The sequence below is a fragment of the Lacerta agilis genome, chromosome 15 (assembly GCF_009819535.1).
Source record: "Lacerta agilis isolate rLacAgi1 chromosome 15, rLacAgi1.pri, whole genome shotgun sequence".
In the NCBI taxonomy this organism is placed as follows: Eukaryota; Metazoa; Chordata; class Lepidosauria; order Squamata; family Lacertidae; genus Lacerta; species Lacerta agilis.
In genome coordinates this window covers 38,536,025-38,561,396 of record NC_046326.1, presented here as the reverse complement: position 1 = coordinate 38,561,396, position 25,372 = coordinate 38,536,025, and the positions used below count along the sequence as shown (strand labels likewise).

General features: G+C 45.2%; 1 protein-coding gene across 1 annotated transcript in view; it reads right to left on the bottom strand.

Annotated features, from left to right (window-relative positions):
• BCAS3 (BCAS3 microtubule associated cell migration factor) overlaps positions 1-25,372 on the bottom strand; it is a 455,244-nt gene that overhangs the window by 221,910 nt on the left and 207,962 nt on the right. Inside the window, 2 exon segments of the mRNA XM_033171393.1 lie at positions 14-114; positions 21,135-21,235. Of these exon segments, the coding sequence (XP_033027284.1) occupies positions 14-114; positions 21,135-21,235 (202 nt within the window).

Below are 25,372 nucleotides of genomic sequence, written 5' to 3'. Positions count from 1 at the left end.
GCAACATCTATACCTGAGAAAGCCACTCTTCATCTTCTTGCCCACTGTGGTCGGATGCTAAGCTGTCGTAAGATTCGTGCCGTGTGATTGGTCCTGGACTTCCCAGAGGAACCACTGTGTAAAAAAGAGAAAGGGGGAAGGAATGAGAGAGGGTCAAAATAATGTTCAGAAGACGCATGGCATAGTTCTGTAGCTCAGGCTGAGCCTAGGTGCGAGACATCTTGGGAACGGTGTGTAAGAAACCATAAGGAAAGCCTGCTGGATCAGACCAATGGCCCACCTAGTCCAGCATCGTGTTTTCACAGCGGTGAACCAGATGCCTTTGAGAAACCCACAAGCAAGACCCAAGCACAAGAGCACTCTTCCCTCCTGCGGTTTCCAGCAACTGGTATTCAGAAGTGTTCCTGCCTCTGACCGTGGAAGCAGAGCGTTGCCATCTTGGCTAGTGCCCACTGGTTGTCTTACCCTCCATGAAAATACAAGCAGCGCCTGCTGTATCAGAACTATGGACCATCTCATGCAGGATCCTGCTTCCAACTTTGGCCAAGCAGATTACTGTGAAAAGCCCACAAGCAGGACATGAAAGCAACAGATCTCCACCACTGCAAGTGCTTAGCATCTGGTGTCCAAAGATATATTGCTACTCATCCCTGCAGTTCAGTATAGGTACCAATGGTTAAAGGGAGCTGACAACTTTGAGTGTTACAGAGATGCCACGCACCTAAGCAGATAAGAGGCTTTCCCATCACCTGCTACCTGATCCTTTTAATGGGAGATGCTGGCTAAACAGACTAATTTACAGGTTAAGTGTAAAGCCCAGCACTTTTAACACTTAGAAATTAACCAATACTTAGATTTGGTTTGGACATCACAAGCAAACAAAGAGGGAGAGGACTGCGGCTCGGTGGTAGAGCACCTGTTCCGCATGCAGAAGGTCCCAGGTTCAATCTATGGCCTCAGGGATTGGGAGAGATCCCTGTCTGAAGCCCTGGGAGAGACTTCTTGTCTGAAACCCCGGAGAACCACTGTCAATCAGGATAGGCATTGCAGTACTGAGCTTTACCAGCTGCACTGGCTCCCGGTGGAGTACAGGATCAGGTTTAAGGTGCTGGTTTTGACCTTTAAAGCCCTATGCGGTTTGGGACCCTCGTATTTAAGGGACCGCCTCTCCTGGTATGTCCCATGTAGGACCTTAAGGTCCTCAAGTGATAATCTTTTGGAGGTCCCGAGCAACAAAGACGTTAGGTTGGCCTCAACTAGGGCCAGGGCCTTCTCAATATTGGCCCCGACTTGGTGGAACAGCCTATCACGGGAGACCAGGGCCCTGCGGGATTTGGCATCTTTCCGCAGGGCCTGCAAGACGGAGCTGTTCCACCTGGCCTTTGGGTTGGTTTCTGTTTAATATTTATGCTTCATCTTTTATTGGTGGGTTATTTTGAAATTGAGACCTGCAGTTTTAATTGAATTTTAAATTTGTATTTTAATCTGTTATTTTAAATTGATCGTTTTTATGTTTTTTGTTGTGATTTTAATTGATGTTAGCCGCCCTGAGCCCGGTTCTCTGGCTGGGAAGGGCGGGGTATAAATAAAATTATTATTATTATTAGGTGGACAAAATGTGTCTGTTAACTTTTCAAATATAATATAATTAACTTTAAGAATAGCATGAACCAATACAAACAACAAATATTAGGTCCTGGTCACCAGGTACAAAGTAAAATTGCACAGAAATTGCACAAGAATTGTATTAGCAAAAAACTGGAAGACAGAAGAAATACCAACGATAGAAGAATGGCAGATGAAAATGATGGACTATATGGAGCTTGCTGAACTGACCGGGAAACTCCGAGACCAGAGGGACGACGCGGTGGAGAAAGATTGGAAGAAATTTAAAGTATATCTAAAGAACTATGTTAAGATTAGTATTTTAAAAAGAAGCAGGAAGATTAACTAGGCAGCAGATATAGAAGTTAGATAAGGTGTAAAAATAGAGGAAGTAATGTTAAGGTTATTTGATAAGAAAAGATGATTGTTGTATTAACATGAGAATATAAAGATGTGAAGAAATTACTAAAGATGATTTTTAAGGAATGCAGATGGAGAGGACGTGGGGAAGTCAAATTACAATGATATAAAACAAGGACAGATTTAAATAAGTGTTTTTTATTATTTTTCTGTTTGTATTTTGCTGTAATGTTTTTATTGTTTGTATTGTTTGTTTACGTATTGTTAAAAATTAATAAAAAAATTTTTGGGGAAAAGTAAAATTGCATTTGTGATGTGCATAAGGCAGAAAATAATTGCAGCATGTTAAGTTAAATAACTAAGCCAAAAAGATGTATGAGTTACAGGGAGTCTAGGTTCCTCCGGGTGACAGTTAATAAAAGCAATAAATATAAACCAATCAGCATCAAAAGTATATATTTTTCTTGTTTCTCCACACACCACTCTACAATGCAATGTGTCTGTAACTTTGCTTACAGTTTTCTCTGTTCACTTTAGGGGAAGAGCCGTTGCTCAGTGGAAGAGCATCTACTTTGCAGGAGTGGATCTGCTCTGAAACTAATGGCACTTAAGTTTCAGGGCCCCTCATTCCAGAGGGGCCCAAAAAGCAACTTTATGTCACGTTGCTTAATTTTTTTGGAGTCTAGTAGTCCCAATTTGAGTCATACGGCTCAAATAGATTATTTTGTTGTTGTATATAATATATATATATATTTATACATACCCCGCCCATCTGGCTGGGTTTCCCCAGCCACTCTGGGCGGCTTCCAACAAAATATTAAAATACAGTAATTCATCAAACATTAAAAGTTTCCCTAAACAGGGCTGCCTTCAGATGCTGTCTTTTAACTTACTTTGTTTTCAGAAATCTGCTTGGTGAGTTTCTCTTCATATATTTCAACAATCCCAAAGTCAGTAGCACATGTGTTTTAAAGGTGTGGTGATTTGTCATGGAACAACCCCATTGAAGAAGATAACAGCTCATACCCAGAAATCATTTCCTGTTGTGAAGGGCCCCCTACGACAGATCAAGCTACAGAGCCCCCCAAAATGTAGGTCTACCACTGCTGCTTTGCATGCAGAACGTCTCTGGTTCAATCCCTGGCATCTTCAGGTACAGCTGGGAACATCCTCTGACTGAATAATCTTAGGGAGCTGCTGCCAGTCAGAGTAGACAATGCTGCCCTAGATGGACCAAGGTGTCTGGATGGGGTACACGGCAGCTTCCTCTGCTCCCATGCAAACTAGCTGCTTGTGTCTTCCAGCTGGCAGTGACAAAGGAGCATGGCGAAACAGCTTCAAGTAAACCTGACAGCTCCAGAGCCGTCTCGCCCCTTGACAAGTGCCACCGTCAACGATACAGCGCCCGCCGCAAAGTTTTCAGAAACTGTCCACTTTAGGAGACGCAGGAGCCAAGCTAAGCCGCAGTGACAAACCGCCTCCTCAGGCAGTGCTGGGCAGGCCGCCCTCGAAAGCACAGCGCTTCTCCCCTGGCCTAGGGAGTCGTAACCATCAAGCCGCCTTGACGTTAATGCAACTTATTTGAAGCTGCCTTGACAATTAAGTTGGCCGAGATCTTTTTGGCAGGTGGGAGCAGATGATTTACATCTCGGCAGCAGCTGTTTTGCCAAACAGCCATATTTTATCACCGTTAAGTGAAATCTATAACCGAAAGAATACAGCCGCAAGGAGCCTTCCCCACCCTGCCTCTAATCAGGACACCTCGGGGGACAGGGGATTTGTCCGCCGTCAGGGGACGTCCGGGATTCAGGGCGACGTAATGTGTGTGGGAATACCGGGGGACATGAATGGGTTGCCAGAACGAGGAAAGATCGGGATTAGAGAATGACGGGGCTGTGGGAAAAGAGGGAAGTTTTAATGTTGGCTCCCAGCCGATCTCCCTGGGTCATTAAAATGAGTGTCAAGTGAGCTTACGGTACGGTCAGTGCCTGTCCTGTTGAGGAAAGAGTAGAGGCTTCAAAATCTGTCTTCTTACTGGGGGTGGGGGGAGAGGGATGGGCTGTAAACCTCGAGTCCCTTTTGACATTGCTTCTTAAGGAACACAGATCTTCTAAGATAAAAAAAAAAATGCTGTAGCTCAGGGGCTGAGCACCTGCTTGGCATGCAGAACTTCTTAGGTTCGATGCCCAGCATGTCAAGGAAGAGCTCTTTGCCTGAAAGCCTTGGGAGAGCTGCTGTCCATCAGGGTAAACAGTACTGAGCTAAACGGGCCAATGGCCTCACGTGGTATAACTAATTTAACCATGGTGCTGTTTTAATGGGAGTGTTTATTATGTATTTCAATTACGGGTGTTTTAATGGAGCTGTTTTGCTATGCATTTTGATTACAGGTAGTTGGGTTTTTGTAACTGGTTTTATTCCTGTTATTCTGTTGTCATCTGTGAACAAGACGTTGCATCCGCTGGAAAAGAAAGACAGGGAGACATGGGGATTGGGGGTGTTGTTGTGAGGTGGCAAATAGGCAGAAGATTTACACGATCTGAAGAGAAGCCAGAGGTGGCACATAGGGACCCTCAAAGCTTACAGTATCTCAGAGGAAGGCCCTTGTCAGGGGATGTGAAAATACTGCAACGTTTTGCTGAAGTGCAGGTCCCGCTTGTGTCAATTAGAACTAAAAAGCACAAAGAACTTATAAATGAACCAGCTTTAGAGTCTGCATATTGTGAAGAAAAGGGGGGGGAGGGAAAAGCGGGGAAAGAACGAGGGAAATGTTGCTTCAGGGGTAACTTTGACGTGTGAAGTTTCTGCCCACTCCTATTTTTTATAACGGTGCTGTAAACTAGTTAATAATAGGAAAGAGACACATATAGGACCGTAAATAGATGTTGGCGCCTCTATAAATCCATACACTACGTGCGTTGTTGTTGTTAATTACTTGCAAATCTTAATGTTAGCCACAACTGGTTCTAGGCTCTCCGCATCAGCTGGTCTCCTCTGTTTTAACACTGATAGACCAAGAGCCCAGAGCCAAACTGACTTGAAAGTAACTCCCATTGATTTCAAGTAAGTGTGCTTACAACCACAGCCAAAATAACACCTCATCCTTCCTCTCTCTCCTTTTGATTGCTGCTGTACTGCCTTGTCTCCAAATCCAAATCCAACAGCCTCTCCGCCATAGCAAAAAAAAAAAAAGGGGGGGGGGACTGCAGATAACACTACTGATTCTTGTGGTTCCAGTTTCAAACAAAAAGTGGAGACCCAGCAACAAGATGTCACAGTGTGGCACACTCCCGTTTCTCTGTTCCAGCCAGTCATCCAACCACACACCCACTTTCGGGATACTCCATTCCATCTCATTCTCCCTGTTTTCCATTAACCCCCCCCCCCCCAACTCAGCATTCTGTGGTTACTAAGTATGCTTAGTATAAACTGGGGTTTTTTGTGTGATGGGTGGTTTACCTGTTAGGTTTTGCCCACACTTAAATATATATTTTTTCTACTCCTGCAAACAGTTGGGTTCCCTCAAACATGCTGCTATTCTCCCTTTTGTGTCCCTGAAGCATCATTTTGGCCATGCAAAGCTGCTAATAACTCAGTGCCTGAGTAGTTGGAATGTACATTGTGAAGCTGCTTTGCATTATCTATATCTATCTATCTATCTATCTATCTATCTATCTATCATATTTCTATCTATCTATCTATCCACACACACAAGCTATGGCAGCTTTGGCTACACATAGCCAAGGAATGGGTGGGGCTATTCAAAGGAGGTGGGGCTACGGAGGTTTTACCATGCTCAAAACACCTGTGCCATCACAGGGGATGCCAGGGCAGAAACAAAAATTGGTGCGCACACCATAGACAATGGCAATTCTATTATGAGAGATCACTGAGAGGCTGCTTTTTCTATATGCAGATCCTTTTCTGCTCATGGGGTAGCATCCAAACCACCCTGCCAGCAATGAACTTTTGCCACCTCATCTGCTATTTGCTTGAGCTAGGCCAACAACCAGGAGGGTGAATAGTTTAGTTCAGAGAGTTGAAGATGACAGGGCAGGGCCGTCACTAGCATTCAGTCCAGGAACGGCTTTAATGTCACATCTGCTGTTTGTGTGAATGAGGCCTTTGTTTTTCCTGCTGGCTCATGGCTGACCTGGAGAAATGCATACTTTTTAACAACTCAGGCGCTTGGAGGCAAGCTTGATATTCAACACCATTTTTTTTAATTGGGGGGGAGGGGGCCAAACAGAATTCACTTTGTCAAAGTCACCAGGACTGGGGCACGAGTGGCTTGTGCAGGCTGCTCTTCCTACTCTATGGAGGAACAGTCCTGTCGTGGAAGGGCTACCCAGCCCAAGTCCAGTTTTAAAATAAAGAACCAAAAGGAGGCAGAGCAGCAGGAGGGGCCCTGAAGCATCAACAGCACCTGGAGAGCAGAACGAGCAGGCACAGGGATCCCCTGAACATAGCCTTCCCCACTATGCTGTGATGCATTGCATGGCTATTTAAATTTTTGGAGATTTGCATTTAGAGCAGGCATAGGCAAACTCAGCCCTCCAGATGTTTTGGGACTACACCTCCCATGATCCCTAGCTAACAGGACCAATGGTCAGGGATGATGGGAGTTGTAGTGTCAAAACATATGGAGGGCCGAGTTTGCCTACGCCTGATTTAGAGATCTGGCGAAGGGTCATAGTTTGGTGGTAGATCATCAGCCAGCATGCAGAAGGTCCCAGGTTCAATAGGTAGGTCTGGGAGTGTCCTCTGCCGCCACCAGTCAACACTAAGCTAGAAGGACCAGTGGCCTGACTCAGCATAAGTCAGTTTCCTACATCCCTATCAGTACTTACGAATCAGGATATGCAAATTCTATGCAAAATCTGTCCCCTCTGCTCTCTTTTTTAAGCAATGCAATTCCTCCTCTTTCTGCAATGCATTAGAGGCTGCTGGATCCTGGATTAGATTATGCGATCTAGCGAGGCTCTTCTGATGCTCTTATCTTTGGGATCTTTTTTTGGTGTATTTTTTTATTTATCTGGATTTATGAAAAGACAGCACAAAAACCTCATCAGTGGTACATAAAGCAGCTAAAAGGGTGCTGAACAATTGCAGCCTGATCCCTGCAGGAGCAGAACCACACGGCACTGCAGCGATTAAAAATGGCAAAGCAGCCCAAATCCCTAAAAGCAGCACATCTTGCTCGTGTGATCCACTGCAGCTCTTCCTTGCCCTCCGACACAAGGGGACAATAGATGCTCAATTATTAATCTTTTCAGGTTTTCTATCAGCAGCTCAATGCAGAGATCTGGTTTCCTTTTCCTCTCATTACATTCCTCCCAGGAGAACAGTCACAGACAGGGTATAATTACGAAACAGACATCTCTGTGTGCTGCAGAGAGATCTTTGACATGGTGGGTTCTCGACGACTGCAGGTGTGTTGCTTCCCCCCACAGAAGAAACTCAGTGTTGTGGAACCATGCTGAACTTAAATAGATAGAGACAGAGATAGATAGATAGATATATAGATATCTAGTAAGCTGTCGTTGCAATAGGGCTGCTGACTCAACTTTGCCAGAATCCAGGATATATGTGTATGAATGCATGTGTTCACTGACATTCACATTGGATGATGACTGGGAAGACTGAAATGAAATCAGGCAAAGCACACCCTCATCAAACAGCCACAGGGGCTAAAGGACAAATTGGCACCACCCCACTCTGTACCAGAGGGGCAGCTGAACGTTGCTTCCACATTGGTGATGGAATAGTATCCTCCACCACACCTGAGGGCAGCAAGCTAGCTTGGGCAAGGCAAGGCAAGCTACTCAGGGCACAGGAAAACTGCCTTATATTGAGGGTCGGGCAATTGGTCCATCTAGCTCACTATTATCTACAGAGACTGGTAAACCCAGGAGACAGTCTGGAACAGTGTTTTTCAACCACTGTTCCGCGGCACACTAGTGTGCCGCGAGATGTTGCCTGGTGTGCCGTGGGAAAAATTGAAAAATTCAAGAGAATTACTTTATATATAGTCAATATAGGCACAGAGTTAATTTTTTTAACATTTTCTAATGGTGGTGTGCTTCGTGATTTTTTTTCATGAAACAAGTGTGCCTTTGCCCAAAAAAGGTTGAAAAAAACTGGTCTGGAAGATGTTTCGGATCACACATGGTCTTAGTCCAAAGAGGAAGTCTCATATAGCCCTTCCTGTCCAGGAGAGTCCATTGGCTAGCTTGAATGAGCCTGATTCACTGTCCAAGATGATGACGATCCGAAATGCAGTTCTGCTCACTTGCCATACTGAGAAGGCGCCCACAAAACGGAAACTTCCCATTTCTAGCCCCAAGAGCTCCTTGTGCTTGCAGCGTCCCCGACAACATTGTTCGTCAGGAGAAGGAAAGACACTGGCCTCTGCCCACGGGACTGGAGGGCCTGATGCACACATACATTTTGACCAATCTCATTATTTAAGTCGACACTGAACGTCAGAGCTTCCCTGGGCTGTCTCTAGACACCTCAGGCGGAGAAGGAGGAGGGGGAGGCATGAGGCAGAGGCAACGGCAGCAGCAGGGGTGCCATCTTCTGTTTTGCCTCAAGCGGCAAAACGTCTTAAGTTGGCCCTGGTGGCCCTGGATCAATAATCACCTTCACCACACATGACTATCAACTGTCAGTGTTCCCAGGAAGCAGATTTTGGCAAGGGGAAGATCAGCTTGGCCACATCCACCGGCCAGCAAAGGAGCGACTGCAGGGAGCCTGCTTCTGCTCTCGGTGTCAGAAAGAACACCCAGCGCTAACTGCTCGGTGCTCGATGACTGAAGAGCAGAAGGAAGGCACTTGCTGTCCTCAACCATCCGCCAAGGGACCCGGGGCTATTAGGAAGCTGCTCCTTCTGCTTCCCAGGGTTATCATCTTAGTGAGGGGAAGACCTGCTCGGTTCCATCCATCGCCCAGTGAAGAAGCAGCTGCAAAAAAGCTTGCTTTGCCACTCCCTACTCTGAAAAAGAACACACTGTAAGATCTTTTAAATCTATGAAATAATGCTCAAAGTTGGCTTTCCACCCTCCTACCTCCCACTCCCCTTTCCTTTTGTGTTGTGTCCTTCAGATTGTAAGTCTGTGGGCAGGGGACGGTCTCATTTTTTTAAAAAAAATTGTTATAAACTTGCCTGCAGTGCATTTAATGCACATGGCTGGGGAGTTACAAGATGTGCAGGCCTAACCACGTTCTGCAAGTCACTTTTTTTTTTAAAGCATTTGTGAGGTCAGGACCAAATTTAGTACAAAAAGGCATACAGACGGCATCCCTTGTGAAAAGCACCCCTGTTAAGATTGGGGCTGTGCGAGCAACAAGCAACTGAGTAGCGTCGGGTTTTTTTAAGCACAGAGAGCCTGCAGCCAAAGATCCAAACAGCGGCAACAAATACATTCTTCTCTTGTGTTGGAGAATAAACTCAGGGGCGAGGGCCTACTGTGAAATCAGCCTGATGGGGCCATCTTTAAAGAGTTACGGAAGAGGTAACTTCTTTCTATAATTCACCGACTTCAAAAGTATGTTTGACATTATTGTCGGGAAAATTATGTTAACCATGGATTACTGTTACAATCAAAGTATGTAGTGAGAAGTCAAGAGGCTTAGTAGTAAATTTTCAAAGCGGAGCGCGGGGATTTAGCCGTTTGACTCCCATTAGCGTCAGGAGGGCTCACACAGCTAAACCCTCGCACGCCGCTTTGAAAACTGACCTCTCCGCATTGATGGAAACCCCCCTCCCCAAACGCTCTCCAACCACCACCATCTTTTTTAAGAAGTTCCAGATGACCAAGCGAGAGCAGCAAAAGAAGAACCATTTCAGCATGTTATTGTTGTTTGTAGGCATCTGAAAGTTATTTTAATCCCCCCCTCCTGCCCTCAGAACTACTCTCAGCGTTTGAAAGCCACACAGGGGACAGACCAGTGTTTACTACCGAGATACAACGAACATGGACACACCCAGAGCCACAAAGGGATGTAAAGATCGCAGCAAATTTCTCACATCTGCATAAACAGTCCCAAGTTGATGACTACATCTTGGTTGGGTCTGTTTATGAAACGGCTGCACAGAGCAAGGGGGAGCAGCGCTTTCTGAGCCCCCAGAGAGGCTCCACCTGTCCGAGATAGTTCGGCTCGATGGAAGAACGGAAGCCTGCCCTGTTTCTACTCATTTTGCTCTGTCATACACTCGGCAAAAGGAATTATTTGTACTTCCTTTCACCACTTAACCTCTCTGTCTTCAGGAAAAGGGCAACACAGTCAGGTCTTAAGGAGAAGGAGGGGGAACCCTCCTTTTTGTTTCCCCATGGGCCGTGGACGCTGACGTTTCCACTTACAAACGCCTTTCAAGTAAATGAGAGGTAATGCAGGCTGGCTCGCGAAAGGTTGTGTTAAGACACGGAAGTGCTTATCGCAATGACCTTACCACTTAATATGAGGAGTCCTGGGCAGCGACATGGGGCCAGGTTTCCGCTCCTTGAAATCACCGAACATTCGGTTTCACAGAAAGTGTTTGGGGCGGGGAAATGATTGATTGAGACAACCGCCTTTGATTTCACCAGAGTGAAACACAGGGACTTGCACTTATACTGAGTCGAACTATCAATCCACCTAGCTTAGTATGGTCTGCACTGACTGGCAGCAGCTCTCCAGCATTTCAGGAAGGGGGCTCTCTCCCTGTCGTACCAGGAGGTGCTGGGGTTTGACCCCGGTTCTGCAGGCTGTGTACCTTCTGTAGCGGGCCATGGAAGTGGGCTTGGCAACTGCAAGTTCTTTGTCAGGTGAAGGTTTCCAACAGGGCTGAGCCAAAGTGACTTCCTTCATTTCATGTCAGCTTTCCTGAGCACCAAAAAGTGCTTCCCTTTCCTGAATACATATTTGGGTCACCCTGGTGCTGTTCTCCTTGACACCCCATCTTCCTTCCTGGCTACGGAGCCCTGTTAGCTCTGGGGACTCCATGCCAATGTTGTTCCCATTGCCAAGTCTAAAACAACAACATCATGGCTGCTCCATCAAAAAAGACAGCAGGATCTAAGATTAGGTGTGGTTAAAAGAAGCAGTGATGAACTCAACTGTTTCAGTAGCTCCTTCAACTGCAGCAAATGCGCTCATACTGAAGGCAAACGCTGATATCAGAGGACATTTGGCACAACACTGTCGTTGTTGTTTAGTCGTTTAGTCATGTCCGACTCTTCATGACCCCATGGGCCAGAGCACGCCAGGCACTCCTGTCTTCCACTGCCTCCCACAGTTTGGTCAGACTCATGTTGGTAGCTTCGAAAACACTGTCCAACTATCTTGTCCTCTGTCGTCCCCTTCTCCTTGTGCCCTCCATCTTTCCTAACATCAGGGTCTTTTACAGGGAGTCTTCTCTTCTCATGAGGTGGCCAAAGTACTGGAGCCTCAGCTTCAGGATCTGTACTTCCAGTGAGCATTCAGGCCTGATTTCCTTAAGAATGGATAGGATTGATCTTCTTGCAGTCCATGGGACTCTCAAGAGTCTCCTCCAGCATCATAATTCAAAAGCATCAATTCTTCGGCAATCAGCCTTCTTTATGGTCCAGCTCTCACTTCCATACATCACTACTGGGAAAACCATAGCTTTAACTATACAGACCTTTGTCAGCAAGGTGAAGTCTCTGCTTTTTAAGATGCTGTCTAGGTTTGTCATTGCTTTCCTCCCAAGAAGCAGGCGTCTTTTAATTTCGTGACTGCTGTCACCATCTGCAGTTATCATGGAACCCTTCTTTGGGATTGGGGTATAGACTGATCTTCTCCAATCCTCTGGCCACTGCTGCGTTTTCCAAACTTGCTGGCATTTTGAGTGTAGCACCTTAACAGCATCATCTTTTAAAATTTTAAATAGTTCAGCTATTTAAAAATTTTCAGTTTTTGCTCAGAACTACTGTTGCGCCTATTTAGTGTTTATTTAAACACTAAATAGGCGCAACAGTAGTTCTGAGCAAAAACTGAAAATTGAAGAGGCTACATCAGAGGATAACCAGTGTGGTGCCCTCCAGGTGTCATTGTACTACACCTCCCATCATCCTTGACTGTTGGTCATGCGGACTGGGCATGATGGGAATCAAAGTCCAACAATATCCAATGCTGGATATTGCTGTGCTGCATGCCTAGGTGAATGGTAATCTAAAGAATACAAGTTGTGAGCAGTCAGAATGGTGTCAAAGCTTAAGTCACCAGTGGATCCCCAACATTTTCCTCAGGAGAACTGCCACATATAGGTGGACGCAGGTGTAAAACGCCCTGAAATTCGTGGTCAGGAAGACTTCGCCCTTGGAGAGCCAGCTTTCCATTCCATCTCGTAACTGCAACGTGTTCTTGAAAATCTGGTGCAATCAAAGGGACACAAGTCAAAGGTGCCAATGTTCACTGACTCACCAGTTCAGATCACCACATATTTCCAAGCGTGAAATTAGAGCAACCGACTCTGGGTGCTAGTCCTGCTTAGAGTAGCCCCAGTGAAAATAATGGACAAGGCTGACTTGGGTCCATGTGTCTACTCTTAACTCCTCTGCTTCTAAGTTTGTGTTGAGCAAATAAACCCTATAGTTTTCTAAGGATTCTAAGGTCTTTATATGCAGGAGAACTAAAATCTAGTCCAGAAAGTAACAAGTCAGGCTTTCAATTAGCTCATGTTGACTGCTAAGTCATCTTGACAATGATGATGCTTGGCTTAATTACTGTATCTAAACCAAGTCTAATTCTGGGAAGCAAAAGCAACACTCACTAGAGGTAACATTTCATAGCAAGCTTTAAAAAACGACATCGAAGGGAAGAACTGAGACAATATGAATATTTAACTTTCTGCTTGGACAACACAAGGCAATGTATATTCATCGTTCTGTTGTTTGCAAGAAGTTGCAAAATGCTGAAATGTGGATAAAGCGCTATCAGTTTCTTATTGTAAAAGCACAGCTACTATTTAGGCCAGAAGAGGCAGACAGTGGGATTGGTTCTAATAGGGATAGTCTTCAAATAACGCCATAGAGATTCAGGGCAAAACTGAACATTGCCACCAGTACAGCATGTGTTCCTCCATACTCCTTCCACATTACTGCGTGGCTTAAACTTCAAGCAGGTCTAGCCAATGTGGTGCCTTCCATATGCAAAATGTATGGAATGTGCTCTCTTTTGTCCTTTTCTGGCAATGTGCAAGTGACCACCCTAGCTGGGATTAAAGTCAACTGGCCATTCATAACCTAGAGAGCCAAGGTTTGCTGAGAGATCAGAGGACAGGTGGCGCAAGGGAAAAAGAGGTCCCCCTTACCTCTTCCTCAGTGCAAAGGAGGTTATGGTTACCTGAAATATACATTGCTCACGATGGCAGAATATTCTTCACAATACATAGCTGTGAGAGAATGCTGGTTGTCAGCTATGGGACGCTCTCAGTTCACACTGGGCAAAAAGGAGGTTCAATACAAGAAGCTGGGATGGCTCAGTCGGTAGAGCATGAGACTCTTAATCTCAGGCTCGAGCCCCATGTTGGGCAAAAGATTCCTGCATTGCAGGGGGTGGGACTAGATCAGTGTTTTTCAACCACTGTTCCGCGGCACACTAGTGTGCCGCGAGATGTTGCCTGGTGTGCCGTGGGAAAAATTGAAAAATTCAATTTTATATATAGTCAATATAGGCACAGAGTTAATTTTTTTAACATTTTCTAATGGTGGTGTGCCTCGTGATTTTTTTCATGAAACAAGTGTGCCTTTGCCCAAAAAAGGTTGAAAAACACTGGACTAGATGACCCTTGTGGTCCCTTCCAACACTACAATTCTATTATAATAGGCTTGACCAACACTTCCATGTTAACTCACTGAACCTTAGAACCTTAGTTCTTTAATCTGTGGCTTCCAGGTGTTGCTTGACTACAACTCCCATGATGCCCAGCCAGCTTAGCCAATGGATGGTGGAAGTTGTAAACCACCAACATCTGAGGGTCCAAGTTGAAGAGCACCACCATGGACTATGCTCCACCCTTCAAATCATCATGTCTCATGGTAGACAAGTCAACATGGAAAGAGATCCTTGTAGAAAGCTTGAACCCAACCATGTTGTGGCATGTGATGTCACATCTTAACACAACAAAAAGGCTCCCACCCAGCACACACGTTTCAAGATCAATTGCTCACTGCAATACCTCCCAGCAGAGATTTAAGAGTGAAGATATGCCGTGTAAGCTTACCAGCAAACTCTACAGCAAAAGTCAGGGGGTGATAGGGGTTAGTTTTTTGTTTGTTTGTTTGTTTTAACAAAATCTATATTTATATCATTACATTTCCTACGGTCGAGGGCAGCTGTAATTAATGGATTTCTCTCCTTCCTTTAATGCACTCATTTGTCAATTCAAAAAACACACAGCGGCCAATCAATTTTGATGTATTTAGTAAGCAGTTTGTCAAAGAATGTTGCAGACCAGTTAATATATTAATTCTTGCCATCAGCCTCCTCCTAATTTCTGTAGGCCTTTTTCCATAAATTTTATATATCTGACCAAGAAGAATGCCCGTAAACAGAAGGTGCCCTTTCCATATGGCATGATTATGGGAAATGGAGTGGGGGGGGGGAGAACCCAACGCATGATCTAAAGTTTGTTTCTCTTTTACTTGTATAATGGGGTTAGGGGAAGTAAGTTACTGTGTGTCTGGGCACACTTCAAGGTGCTGGTATGGTTGGAAAAACCCATTAACTGTGGGGGAAAGAATCTGTCACCCTCCAGAAAATGTTGGACTCCCTTCAGTCCCAGTTAGCACGGCCAATGGTGATGGGAGTTGGAGTCCAACAACATCTGATCCAGGGTTGAAGAACACTGTTGTTGGACTACAACTCCCATCACCCCTAGTCAGCACAGGCAATGGTTAAGGATGATGAGAGCTGGAGTCCAACATTATCAGTAGGACCACAGGTTCCACTTTCACATCCTTCACCCACTATACCAGGGGTAGTCAACATGGCTGGACTCCAACTCCCATCAGCCCAAGATGTTGATGAACTCCAACTCCCATCAGCCCAAGCCAGAGTGTCCAATGGTCAAGGATGATGAGACTTGCAGTCTAACAGCGTCTGAAGAGCACCACATTCACTACCCCTGCACAAGGTTGTTGCTTTAGATCAGGGATAGAGCACATACTTGGTATACAAAAGGATCCAGGTCCAGTCCCCCACATCTCCAGTTTGTTAGTTAGTTTTTGTAAGTAAGAAAGAATGATCATGTAACAATAGATGAGCTAGACCCTTCTGTGCCTGAGATCCTTGAGAACTGCGGCTGCTAGCCTGTGTAGACCATACCAGGCTTGATGGGCAAAAACTCTGAACTGATATAAAAAGAAGTTTCCTTTGTTCTTATGGTATGTCAAAATTCAGATTGTATTGTACACAGTATAGGTAACTAGCCAAGACAGTCAGCTCAGGGGTAGTGCATCAGCTTTGCATGCAGAAGGCCCCAGTTTCAATCCCTGGCACATCCCATTAGAGGTGGGAACATCCCCTCTCAAAACCCTGGAAAGCTGCTGCCAATCAGTGCAGACAATACTGAGTTAGATGGAGAAAAGGTCTGACAGAATAGCCTTGAGCAGGGGTGTGTGTGTGTGTGTGTTAAAAAATTACTCTTTATTATCCCCAGGTAGGTTACAATATGAGAATTCTGCCTTCAAGTTTCTGCAGCAGATGTCACCAATCATTTTCCCCACCCCGAAATCACACAGGTCTGTGAGCCCGATTACAAGCCCACTTCACCCCACCCCCCAGAACCACTTTTGGACACTTGCTCCATCCAGACAACACTGTCCTTGTTCCAGCTGTTCGAAGCTGCTGTTGCAATTTATTAATTTTAAAATCCAAATAAATAAATAAATAAATAAAACCATTCGCTAGTATCAGTGTTAAGGTCACACGTAGCTAAATTCAAGCAGCGTACGTGTAGTTTAAAATAAAATGTACAAATACATTCTCTCTCTCTCGAGGAGCTGAGACCTTCCCCTGGCTGCCCATGAATTGTCCAAAAAAGATTAAAGGGATGGGAGAGGAGGCTTTGGCATCAAGCTGTATATTTATAAACCTTTCGCCTCCCCCGCTGCCCCAAAAGTATACCCTGTGCGACCAGACTATCAGACGGTTCATTGTTGCGTCTGTCGGCTGATCGAGGGGTACCTTCTGTTAGCAAAGCACACAGAGTATTTCTTCAATGACCTCGGGGGGCAAAGGTCACTTATTATAAATGGATAATGAGACCTAATGCAGTGTTCCGAGCTCTGGACAAAGAAAGGGCTTATCCGTAGCCCCTTGCGGCTCGGACCATTCAAGCTTTTATTCCTCTCCTCCCCCCAACACACCCGCCTCCCTGCTCCACCGCTGCACACTTAATGGAGCCAAACAATTGGCAGAAATGCTATACAGAGGGTCTGAAACCAAGAGAAAACGGCCTGCATTCTGAGCTCTGATAGACAGATACAAATCGCGACCCTGAAATGGCGCCAGAATCCCTTTTACCGCTCACATGGCAGACAGCCGCGGCCATTCACCCCCCAACTTCCCATTTAGCCATTTGCTGGCAATTAAACATACTGACGGAAGCGATAGCGCATCAAACCGCAGGCCGCCACGGCTAATGTGAGACCATTACATTTGCTCCTGCAGGTAAGCAGAGCATTTGTGTCTTAACAGATATTTCCCTAAGGGGGGAAGAGTAGAAGCAAGCTCAGGTAGGGTTCCTGCTCTCGGCTTATGCCATCTTCTTGTATTTAATGGGATCTAATAGCCCAGGAAGTTCATAACGTGGCATAACTGATTCCTATGGCCATATATCAAGGGTGTATTTTCCACGTGGGGTTTTCACTGCTTCTTTTCAAGAGCAAAACTGAAGGATTACTATGGTTTTATTTTATTTTTTTACATTCAGGGCTATTTTGGAACAACAATGTTCTAAAATCAAAGCACAGACTTCTGTGCCAAGCACCACCCGACCTGGTGTCTGAGACAATGGCATTGCAGAACTAAGATGAGGCAAGGGGATTCAGAATCATGTAAGGGTAGAGTTTGAAGGGACCCCAAAGGTCACTTAGTTCAACCCCCTGCAATGCAAGGATCTCAACTAAAGCATCCAGATGGCCATTCAGTCTCTGCACAAAATCCTCCAATGGAGGAGAGTCCACAACGTAGGCATAGGCAAACTTGGCCCTCCAGATGTTTTGGGACTACAACTCCCATCATCCCTAGCTAACAGGACCAGTGGTCAGGCATGATGGGAGTTGTAGTCCTAAAACACATGGAGGGCTGAGTTTGCCTACGCCTGGTCCACAACCTCCCAACTCCATCCCACTGTCAAACAGCTCTTACTGTCAAATAGTTCTTCCTGATGTTTAGTTGTAATTTTGAGCGGAGCTCCATCATATGCATTGGAACGCCTACGAGCCAGAGATTAAGAGCCTCATGCTCTACCAACTGAGCTATCCCTGTTGGAAGGATCACCGAGACAGCCAGTGTGCATTGCTTTGCACATTCGAAAATAATGACTAGGAATGCTGAAGAAGTGTGCATGCACACGAAAGCTCATACCAGGAACAAACTCAGTTGGTCTCTAAGGTGCTACTAGAAAGAATTTTCGATTTTGTTTTGATTATTACTATTAAACAACTTTGGCCCTGATGGAGTTTCCTTGGAAGACTCAGAAGAAAGCTGGTTAGGAGCTAAGGAATTATTTTGGTTTGAAAGATGGAAAGCATTAGGCAAAATAAGCACAGCCACAGGCAGCAATTTAGCAAAGCCTTGTTTCGGCACATCGATCCCTCTATGAGATGGTGGGGTTTGGTCACCTTTCTTTGGGAGGTCCCCATCCCTCATGAAAGGCGCCATTCATGGAGGTCCGTTGTGGGAACATACATTCTTTTGACAAATGACTACTGTGCGGTGGGGCAGCGGCAGGGAAGGGGAAGGAAAATAAACGATGGAGGAAGGAGTTGAAAATGGCACACATGAAGCCAGTGCGGGTGTTGCCTCTTTTCTCAAATGTTGCCTCTTTTCTCAAATGTTGCCTCTTTTCTCACACTGCTGGGCATCCAGGCAGGGTCTTGACAAAACAGGGGTGTCAATCACGACGACAAGAAGCTTCCGCTCGAAATTGGAAGCTGGTCCTTTGAAACTTAGAAGGTGGTGGTGGGTGTTTTATGCCAACCCTAACAGCTGACTCTAAAAACCTTAGGTGCCATAATTTACCATGAAATTGTTACAGTAAGTTGCCAGGCGACTCGGGGCAGCCCTGAACAGATTCTGGTTTGACAATAGCTGCATTCACCACCTGTGGAGGTACTAAAGGCTATGGCAAGCTGTCTCCATAGCTGGTTTGGGGGCCACCCCTGGTTCTGGTGCAGGTCAAATAAATGCACCCTACCTCCCTTGTTCTCTTACATTCAGGCAGATGGCTAGGGCAGCTTGGAAGCTTGAGCAATTGCATGTATGTGCAATGGTATAGGCCTTGCTGGAAAGCTTAAAGCCTGCTGCTGCTACATGGGAGATGGATTGAAAAAAAGGAAATATGAATTGACCCCATAGCTTGACCAATTGGGGCTAGGTGTGGCTAGGAGCTAGGTGGAGTCGTAGATCTTAAAAAAAAAATGTAGACTTGCACACACTGGCCAGCTTCTGTTTTGACTTGAAATTTTTGTTTTGGGCTTCTCAGAAATATGTAAAGGCAAGAGACCTGGGGGTGGGGCCCACCTGAGAGGTGCCAGAACTGTGCTCCAGTGCGCTCTGAGTGAAATAAGCATTGCTTCTACAAGAGGCAGCCCAGAGACTAAGAAGCAGGAGAAAGCTACTCAGAGTAGACTCACTGAAATTAATGAGCCTAACTTAGTCTGAGTAGGACTATATATTGCATCTATGCATATTTTATGCAAAACCTCACTGCTCTTTTCCCACCTTAAAGGGTGAGAGGATGCTTGCAATTCCTAAGAACACGGCCAAGATGCATCCTTCCGGCCTTCGGTCTTTTCTTCTCCTCCATAGAAACATTTCAGCTTCTTTATGATGATTGCTTTCCTTCTCCCTTTAAGAGCAAGATTAATTTACAAGCCTAGCCCGCCTCCCCATAGCAACCTGCGCCAGATAGGGCCAAGACGTCTACCCGATACCATAGAATATTACGGCGGGAGGCTTGCCATCAACCAAGCCGATTGGATTAAGCGCTTCCACTTTGCTGCCTGGGATGTAGAAATATTAAATTAGAGTCTCCACTTTTTCAGTTTTCACGCACAAATTAGCGTCTGAGAGAGCAAGATGAAATTTGCACATCTCAAGCCAAGAGTTCCCAAGAGAGTGAAAGAACACACAACAACATGAAAACTCAGTCATCTGAAGGGCAGGATGGGGTTTTTAAAGGGGACTTCATTGGCAAAATGGTTAAGGTTGACAGTAAACAGAAAGGCACTATTAAAAGTGTGCAAAAATAGGCTGTGGCTTTGGTGTAAGCTGCTGCTAAAATGTCTACGCAATCAGCTTGCAAGGTCTCAGCAGTTCTAGTTCCTAGAGGGAGCATGTCTTCCCATATGACCACCAGGCCCCTTGGAAGGTTAAGATCACCAACAAGCAAAACACAGTAACATAACTCAGTGCATCCATTCGCATTCCATAATGTCTCAAGCAAATTGTAGCCTTTTCTAAACCTCCTTGAGATCTAGAACCTGTGGAACTAGCTAACTCAATGTGGAGGCTCCCTTTCTTACTGGAATTGACCCACGCCTTCAGTTACTTTTCTGTGTTCTTTTTGTGAGGAAGGGGGGACTACAGGCTATTGAGCCTCTTCGTTTTTATCTTTAAAAAACCTAAAACTTCTCAAAATGTTCTTGCTATTGTTATAGAATTGGAAGCCAGAAATTCTTGCTGATCCACCAGAGATCTACCAGTGGATAGGTATGTAAGAAGGCTCCTGCAGCTGTATCAAACCGAGCACCGAGCAAGTCCCATCTATATATAAAATCAGATGTCAAAGGGCAGGATAAAGAGGCATATTTTCAGCATACGGTGGAAAATGCATAATGATGGTGCTAGGTCCACCTTTGCGGGGAGGGAATTCAACCATTTAGGGGCTGGCTCAGAGAAAGCCCCTTCCCGGCTCCCACTCCCTGCCCTTCTGACGGCCCCCGCTGCTGATCTCGGCACCCGAGAGGTGACCCGAGCTATATAAACACAGGGTCCCCTGTTCCCAAGCATACAATCTGAACAGACATGACACAAAAGGAAAATGGATTGGGAGGAAGGAGGAAATAAGCAAACTCAGGTACAAACTCCTAGTCGTAGGTTTTTCTAGTGATCCGCTAGGATGGAAAAGAGTTCGGGGAGAGGCAGAGCCAAAGGTTGCACCAACGAAATGGCCTGCTCTCCTCTCCTCTGCTGCTGCTGCCAGGTAAGAATTGGTGCAGGGTGGGACAAGCACTATTTCACACACAATCATTGTAAATGGGGTCTAACCCTCTCTCCCTGAAGTAACACAGAACAATCAACCCCTTTATTGTAGGATGAGGAGTGGGGAATTCCAAGCTTTGGAGCTGAAGGTGACCCACCAGACCTCTGTGTCTGGCCCTCAGGAATCTCCCCTATCACCCCTCAAAAACCCTGCTCCAGACACTCCTCGCATGCTCCTGCCTAGCCAGAAGGGCGTCCTTAAACTGTGAGTGATGCCTCTTGCTTGCCTGGATGAGGGATGGAGGGGTGTGTTGGGGCGTAGAAGCCTCTTACTATTGCGTTGCTGGAATGCACCCTACTATATGAAGGTAAGTAGCACATCTGTTGCACCACCCACTTCTCTCTCTGGCCCCTTCCTCCCCAGGCACCCAACACCTAGAATGTCACCCACAAGGAAATGGGGGCCCTGTGGTGAGAAAGGTTTCCCCATTCCTGTTGTCAGAGAGTACGTGGGAGTATGAAGTGGCACCAGTGAGGGAATAAGCATGCATATAATTTGAATCCTTTGTGGGGGTGCAGAACACCCTGAAAGTGCCGCAAGGGTTATCGACGCCAGAGAGAGGAGCTGTTGCAACTACAAAGGTTTCAGTTCCCAAGGATTTGTTTCTGCTTTCCCAAACAAAGAGCCACACGGTCAGCTTCCAGAGGGGAGAGTTTTCCAAGTTACTTACAGCCGACGAGCAGATACTGGTAGCACTGCACGGAATCTGCGGCCAGGAGCAGCGGATGATTCAAGTTAAAGGGCGGCTGCAGTTCAGTCCACTGGGGAGTTCTGTGGAAGCAACACGAATGAGTATTAATATTTAAGCTGGAAGAAAAATCAGCATCTGTGTCATCGCATCCGATTATTTATGCAAGAGAGTGCAGTGTTTATAATTATTTAAAGCCGTTTCGTACAAGCACGGAATATTCCACACACACACACAAACACACACAGATGGGAAAGGGGTGAGGAGTGGCCCAACCTGAAGAGAAGTTGTGAAAACATGCATGCTTCGTACATTACTCTTTCTGACACAGAGATCAATTTAGGAACAGGGGGAGCTGACTTCCACCAGGTCAGATTATTTGTCTATCTAACGTAGGTATGAAACTGGCTTGGGGGCTCACAGCTAACAGGCAGCAGGTGATGGAAAAGATCTCATGCCACCTGAAAACCAGGAGGACTACTGAGCTACAGAACTAGGGATAGCTGAATCTGTCCATTTCGATTTTTCTGTTTCTCATTTCCCCCCTCTTAACTGCATTTGTCCGTACTTTCACATTAGTTCGGTGAATTTCTTTTTTAAAGAAACAAGTCCTCATGATTTGAGTGTGGATTTCTCCTACTACACACAACTTTACACGCAATTTTGCATAATATACAAATTTGCAATTTCCCTTGTGTAATCTGTTTTTGTATGCTATTTTCAGTAATGTATGTGCTTATATACAAACTTTGCCTTGAGTACACTGGGTCAGGACCCAGCAGTGGGCTGCAGCCTGATACAAGGTGGGTCGCAGCAGGAGCACAACCACCATGCAAATATATGGTGAAAGATTCATATAGGGGTCCTAAATGTATGTTTGGCTTGAAAGTCCCGGGTCTGAAAAGTTTGAAGATACCTGCTCTAGTATATGTATTTTTGGTACACATTATCTGGCTGGAGAACAGCACAGCAGAATTTGGAGAAGTGTGGATTTCTAAGTATGGCAGCCATTTCAGTTTGCATTTTGTTTTGAAAAGTGGAGAGATGCTGCTAGTCTGAGGAGACAACCCCTGTGTAGATGAACCAGTGGTCTAGTTAAGGGTATAGAAGAAATCCAATTCGGTCCTTATTTACAGAAAAACCCATCATTTTTGCACTTTCTGAAACAATATGCAAACACAGCCATCCTTCAAAATTCACACTTCTCTTAATTTTGTAGTTCAGTTCTCCACTCAAGTAATGTGTAAAAAAAAACCCTCACATACTCTAGGGCTAAGTGTGCCTAAAGATGCATATATCTGAGAAAAGAACATGCAAAAAAATCCATTATGTTGTGGAATCTTGTTTTGCAAAAATGGATACAATGGGCAAAATTGCATACAGAAATGTGGACATTGAAACTCAAACTAAAATGCTGATGAATTAAGACTTTTTAAAATGAAATGCTTACTTGGACAAATGTGTGACATGAAGTCACTGAATTAACATATTTTTCTACTTTCCCCTTCATTGGCCGCCACAGAAACCCAGCAAGAGTTTTTTAAAAGCATGTTTCTGGGGCGTGTGGGTTTGCCACTTCCGTGCAACTTCTCATAACTCATTGCTTAGGCCTGACCTGATCCTAACCCAGGGCATTGGTGTATCATATGACACAGCAAGAATTAAGGATCTGTGAAAAAGAAGTTGTGCAAAGTTACAGAATATTGATCCGGCTAGAATTCACAATGCCATTACAAGTTGCTTGTTTTGACAATAATGGCCCTGGGAAAGAAAGAAAGAAAGACAGTGTTGTCATTTTAATCAGGGCTGGCCTCTCTTCAATTGCTTGGCAAATCATGTATTGATTAGTCTAAGCCAGGAATAAGCCAGCACTGAAGAAGATTGGAGCCTACCAAACAGGAAAAAAAGAAAAGAAAATCAATTGAAAAATATTTTAAAATGTCAAAAGCACTGACTATATTTTCTCAGCAATCCTCCTTTGGTTTTATTCGGTAAGTCATGGCTAATTTCTTTAAATAGCCTTCAGAACACACCCGCTTGGAAGACCTGCATAAGACAATTGGTCTAGTCGCTTGCTGCAGGCTGCGGAGGGCTGAGTTGGCAGGTCCTGGGCATGATCAGGCCCATGGGACCTTTCTGTGGGGCCAATCTGTCTGCCTCCTTCCACTCTATTTTCCCAGTTAGGCTGGAACAGGGCAGAAGATGTCATCGCTTTGCACAGATTTCAGGTGAACTTGATGCAGAAAAATTGACTATCATTATTATAGTTAAGCTCAGAGTACACACAAACATGAGTAGACTCCAGATCCCCATACAGAATCAAAGTATTTGTTGTTGTTCAGTCGTTCAGTCGTGTCCGACTCTTCGTGACCCCATGGACCAGAGCACGCCAGGCACGCCTATCCTTCACCGCCTCCCGCAGTTTGGCCAAACTCATGTTAGTAGCTTCGAGAATACTGTCCAACCATCTCATCCTTTGTCGTCCCCTTCTCCTTGTGCCCTCCATCTTTCCCAACATCAGGGTCTTTTCCAGGGAGTCTTCTCTTCTCATGAGGTGGCCAAAGTACTGGAGCCTCAACTTCAGGATCTGTCCTTCAAGTGAGCACTCAGGGCCGATTTCCTTGAGAATGGATAGGTTTGATCTTCTTGCAGTCCATGGGACTCTCAAGAGTCTCCTCCAGCACCATAATTCAAAAGCATCAATTCTTCGGCGATCAGCCTTCTTGATGGTCCAGCTCTCACTTCCGTACATTACTACTGGGAAAACCATAGCTTTAACTATACGGACCTTTGTTGGCAAGGTGATGTCTTTGCTTTTTAAGATGCTGTCTAGGTTTGTCATTGCTTTTCTCCCAAGAAGCAGGCGTCTTCTAATTTCGTGACTGCTGTCACCATCTGCAGTGATCATGGAACCCAAGAAAGTGAAATCTCTCACTGCCTCCATTTCTTCCCCTTCTATTTGCCAGGAGGTGATGGGACCAGTGGCCATGATCTTAGTTTTTTTGATGTTGAGCTTCAGACCATATTTTTGGTCAAAGTATAGTAGTATAGTAGAGTTGAAATGGACCACGAGGATCATCTAGTCCCGTGGTTCCGAACGTGGGGCACACACCCCACAGAGGGGCAATTTGATTTTGGGGGGGGCCAATTTGAGAATGAGTTAGACCAAGTTAATGGCCTTTTAGGCTTCCTCCACGTGGATAGGAGTTCACTTTTTGGATAATAAGACTTATATGTCACCGGGGGGAGGGCATCAGGATTTTAGAGATGCTTAGGTGGGGCATGGCCAAAAAAAGGTTGGGAACCACTGATCTAGTCCAATCCTCTGCAATGCAGGAATCTTTTGTCCAACATGGGCCTCGAACCCACAACCTTTGTGTTTAAGAGCCTCATGCTCTACCGACTAAGCTATTCCAACAGCAGCAATATATATGTTGTAATTAGGAACATAAAAACATAGGAAGTTGCCTTATATTGAGTCAGACCATTGGGTCTGTCTAGTTCAGCACTGTCTACACTCTCTGGCAGCAACACTCCAGGTTTTCGGATGGGACATTTCCTAATGTACCTGGAGATGCTGGGGACTGAACCTGGGGCCTTCTGCATGCAGAACAGATGTTCTACCACTGAACTCTTAGCACTGAGCCCAATGCACAATTCTGTGGGAACACCAGGGAAGTACACAATGTGGAGCTGTGTGTGGAATGCCACTTTCTAGAATTCGTTGATGTTCATTTAAAATCATATATATAAATAAGAGAAGCTGGTTTCTACTCCTTATGGCATGAAAAAAGCGTTTGAAAACATGGCAAGGCATGTTGAAATCTCAGAAAGAGAGAGGTGTTCAAATGAGAATTCAAGGGGGGGTGTTGCCCCTCCCCGTGATTTATTCATTCATTTATTTGATATTTTTTTTTGGTTAGCTGCCTTCACCCAAGGTCTCTGGGTTAACTACACACACACACGCACACACACACACACAATCATATATATATATGCCTAAAAGTACAATAAATATTTCAGTAAAAGCAGCAGCAAATCTATAAAGCAGAGGAGGTGCAAAATGAACCATGCTCACTAATTAACATTGCAGAATGCAAAATAAGAAAAATAATACCAACAGCGGGCCCAATTTGCATAATTTACCCTGATTGCAAAAATCAGCTTTTTCCTTGTGGAATGTGCATTGCATGAAAAGGGAATTCCAACATACATTTCGC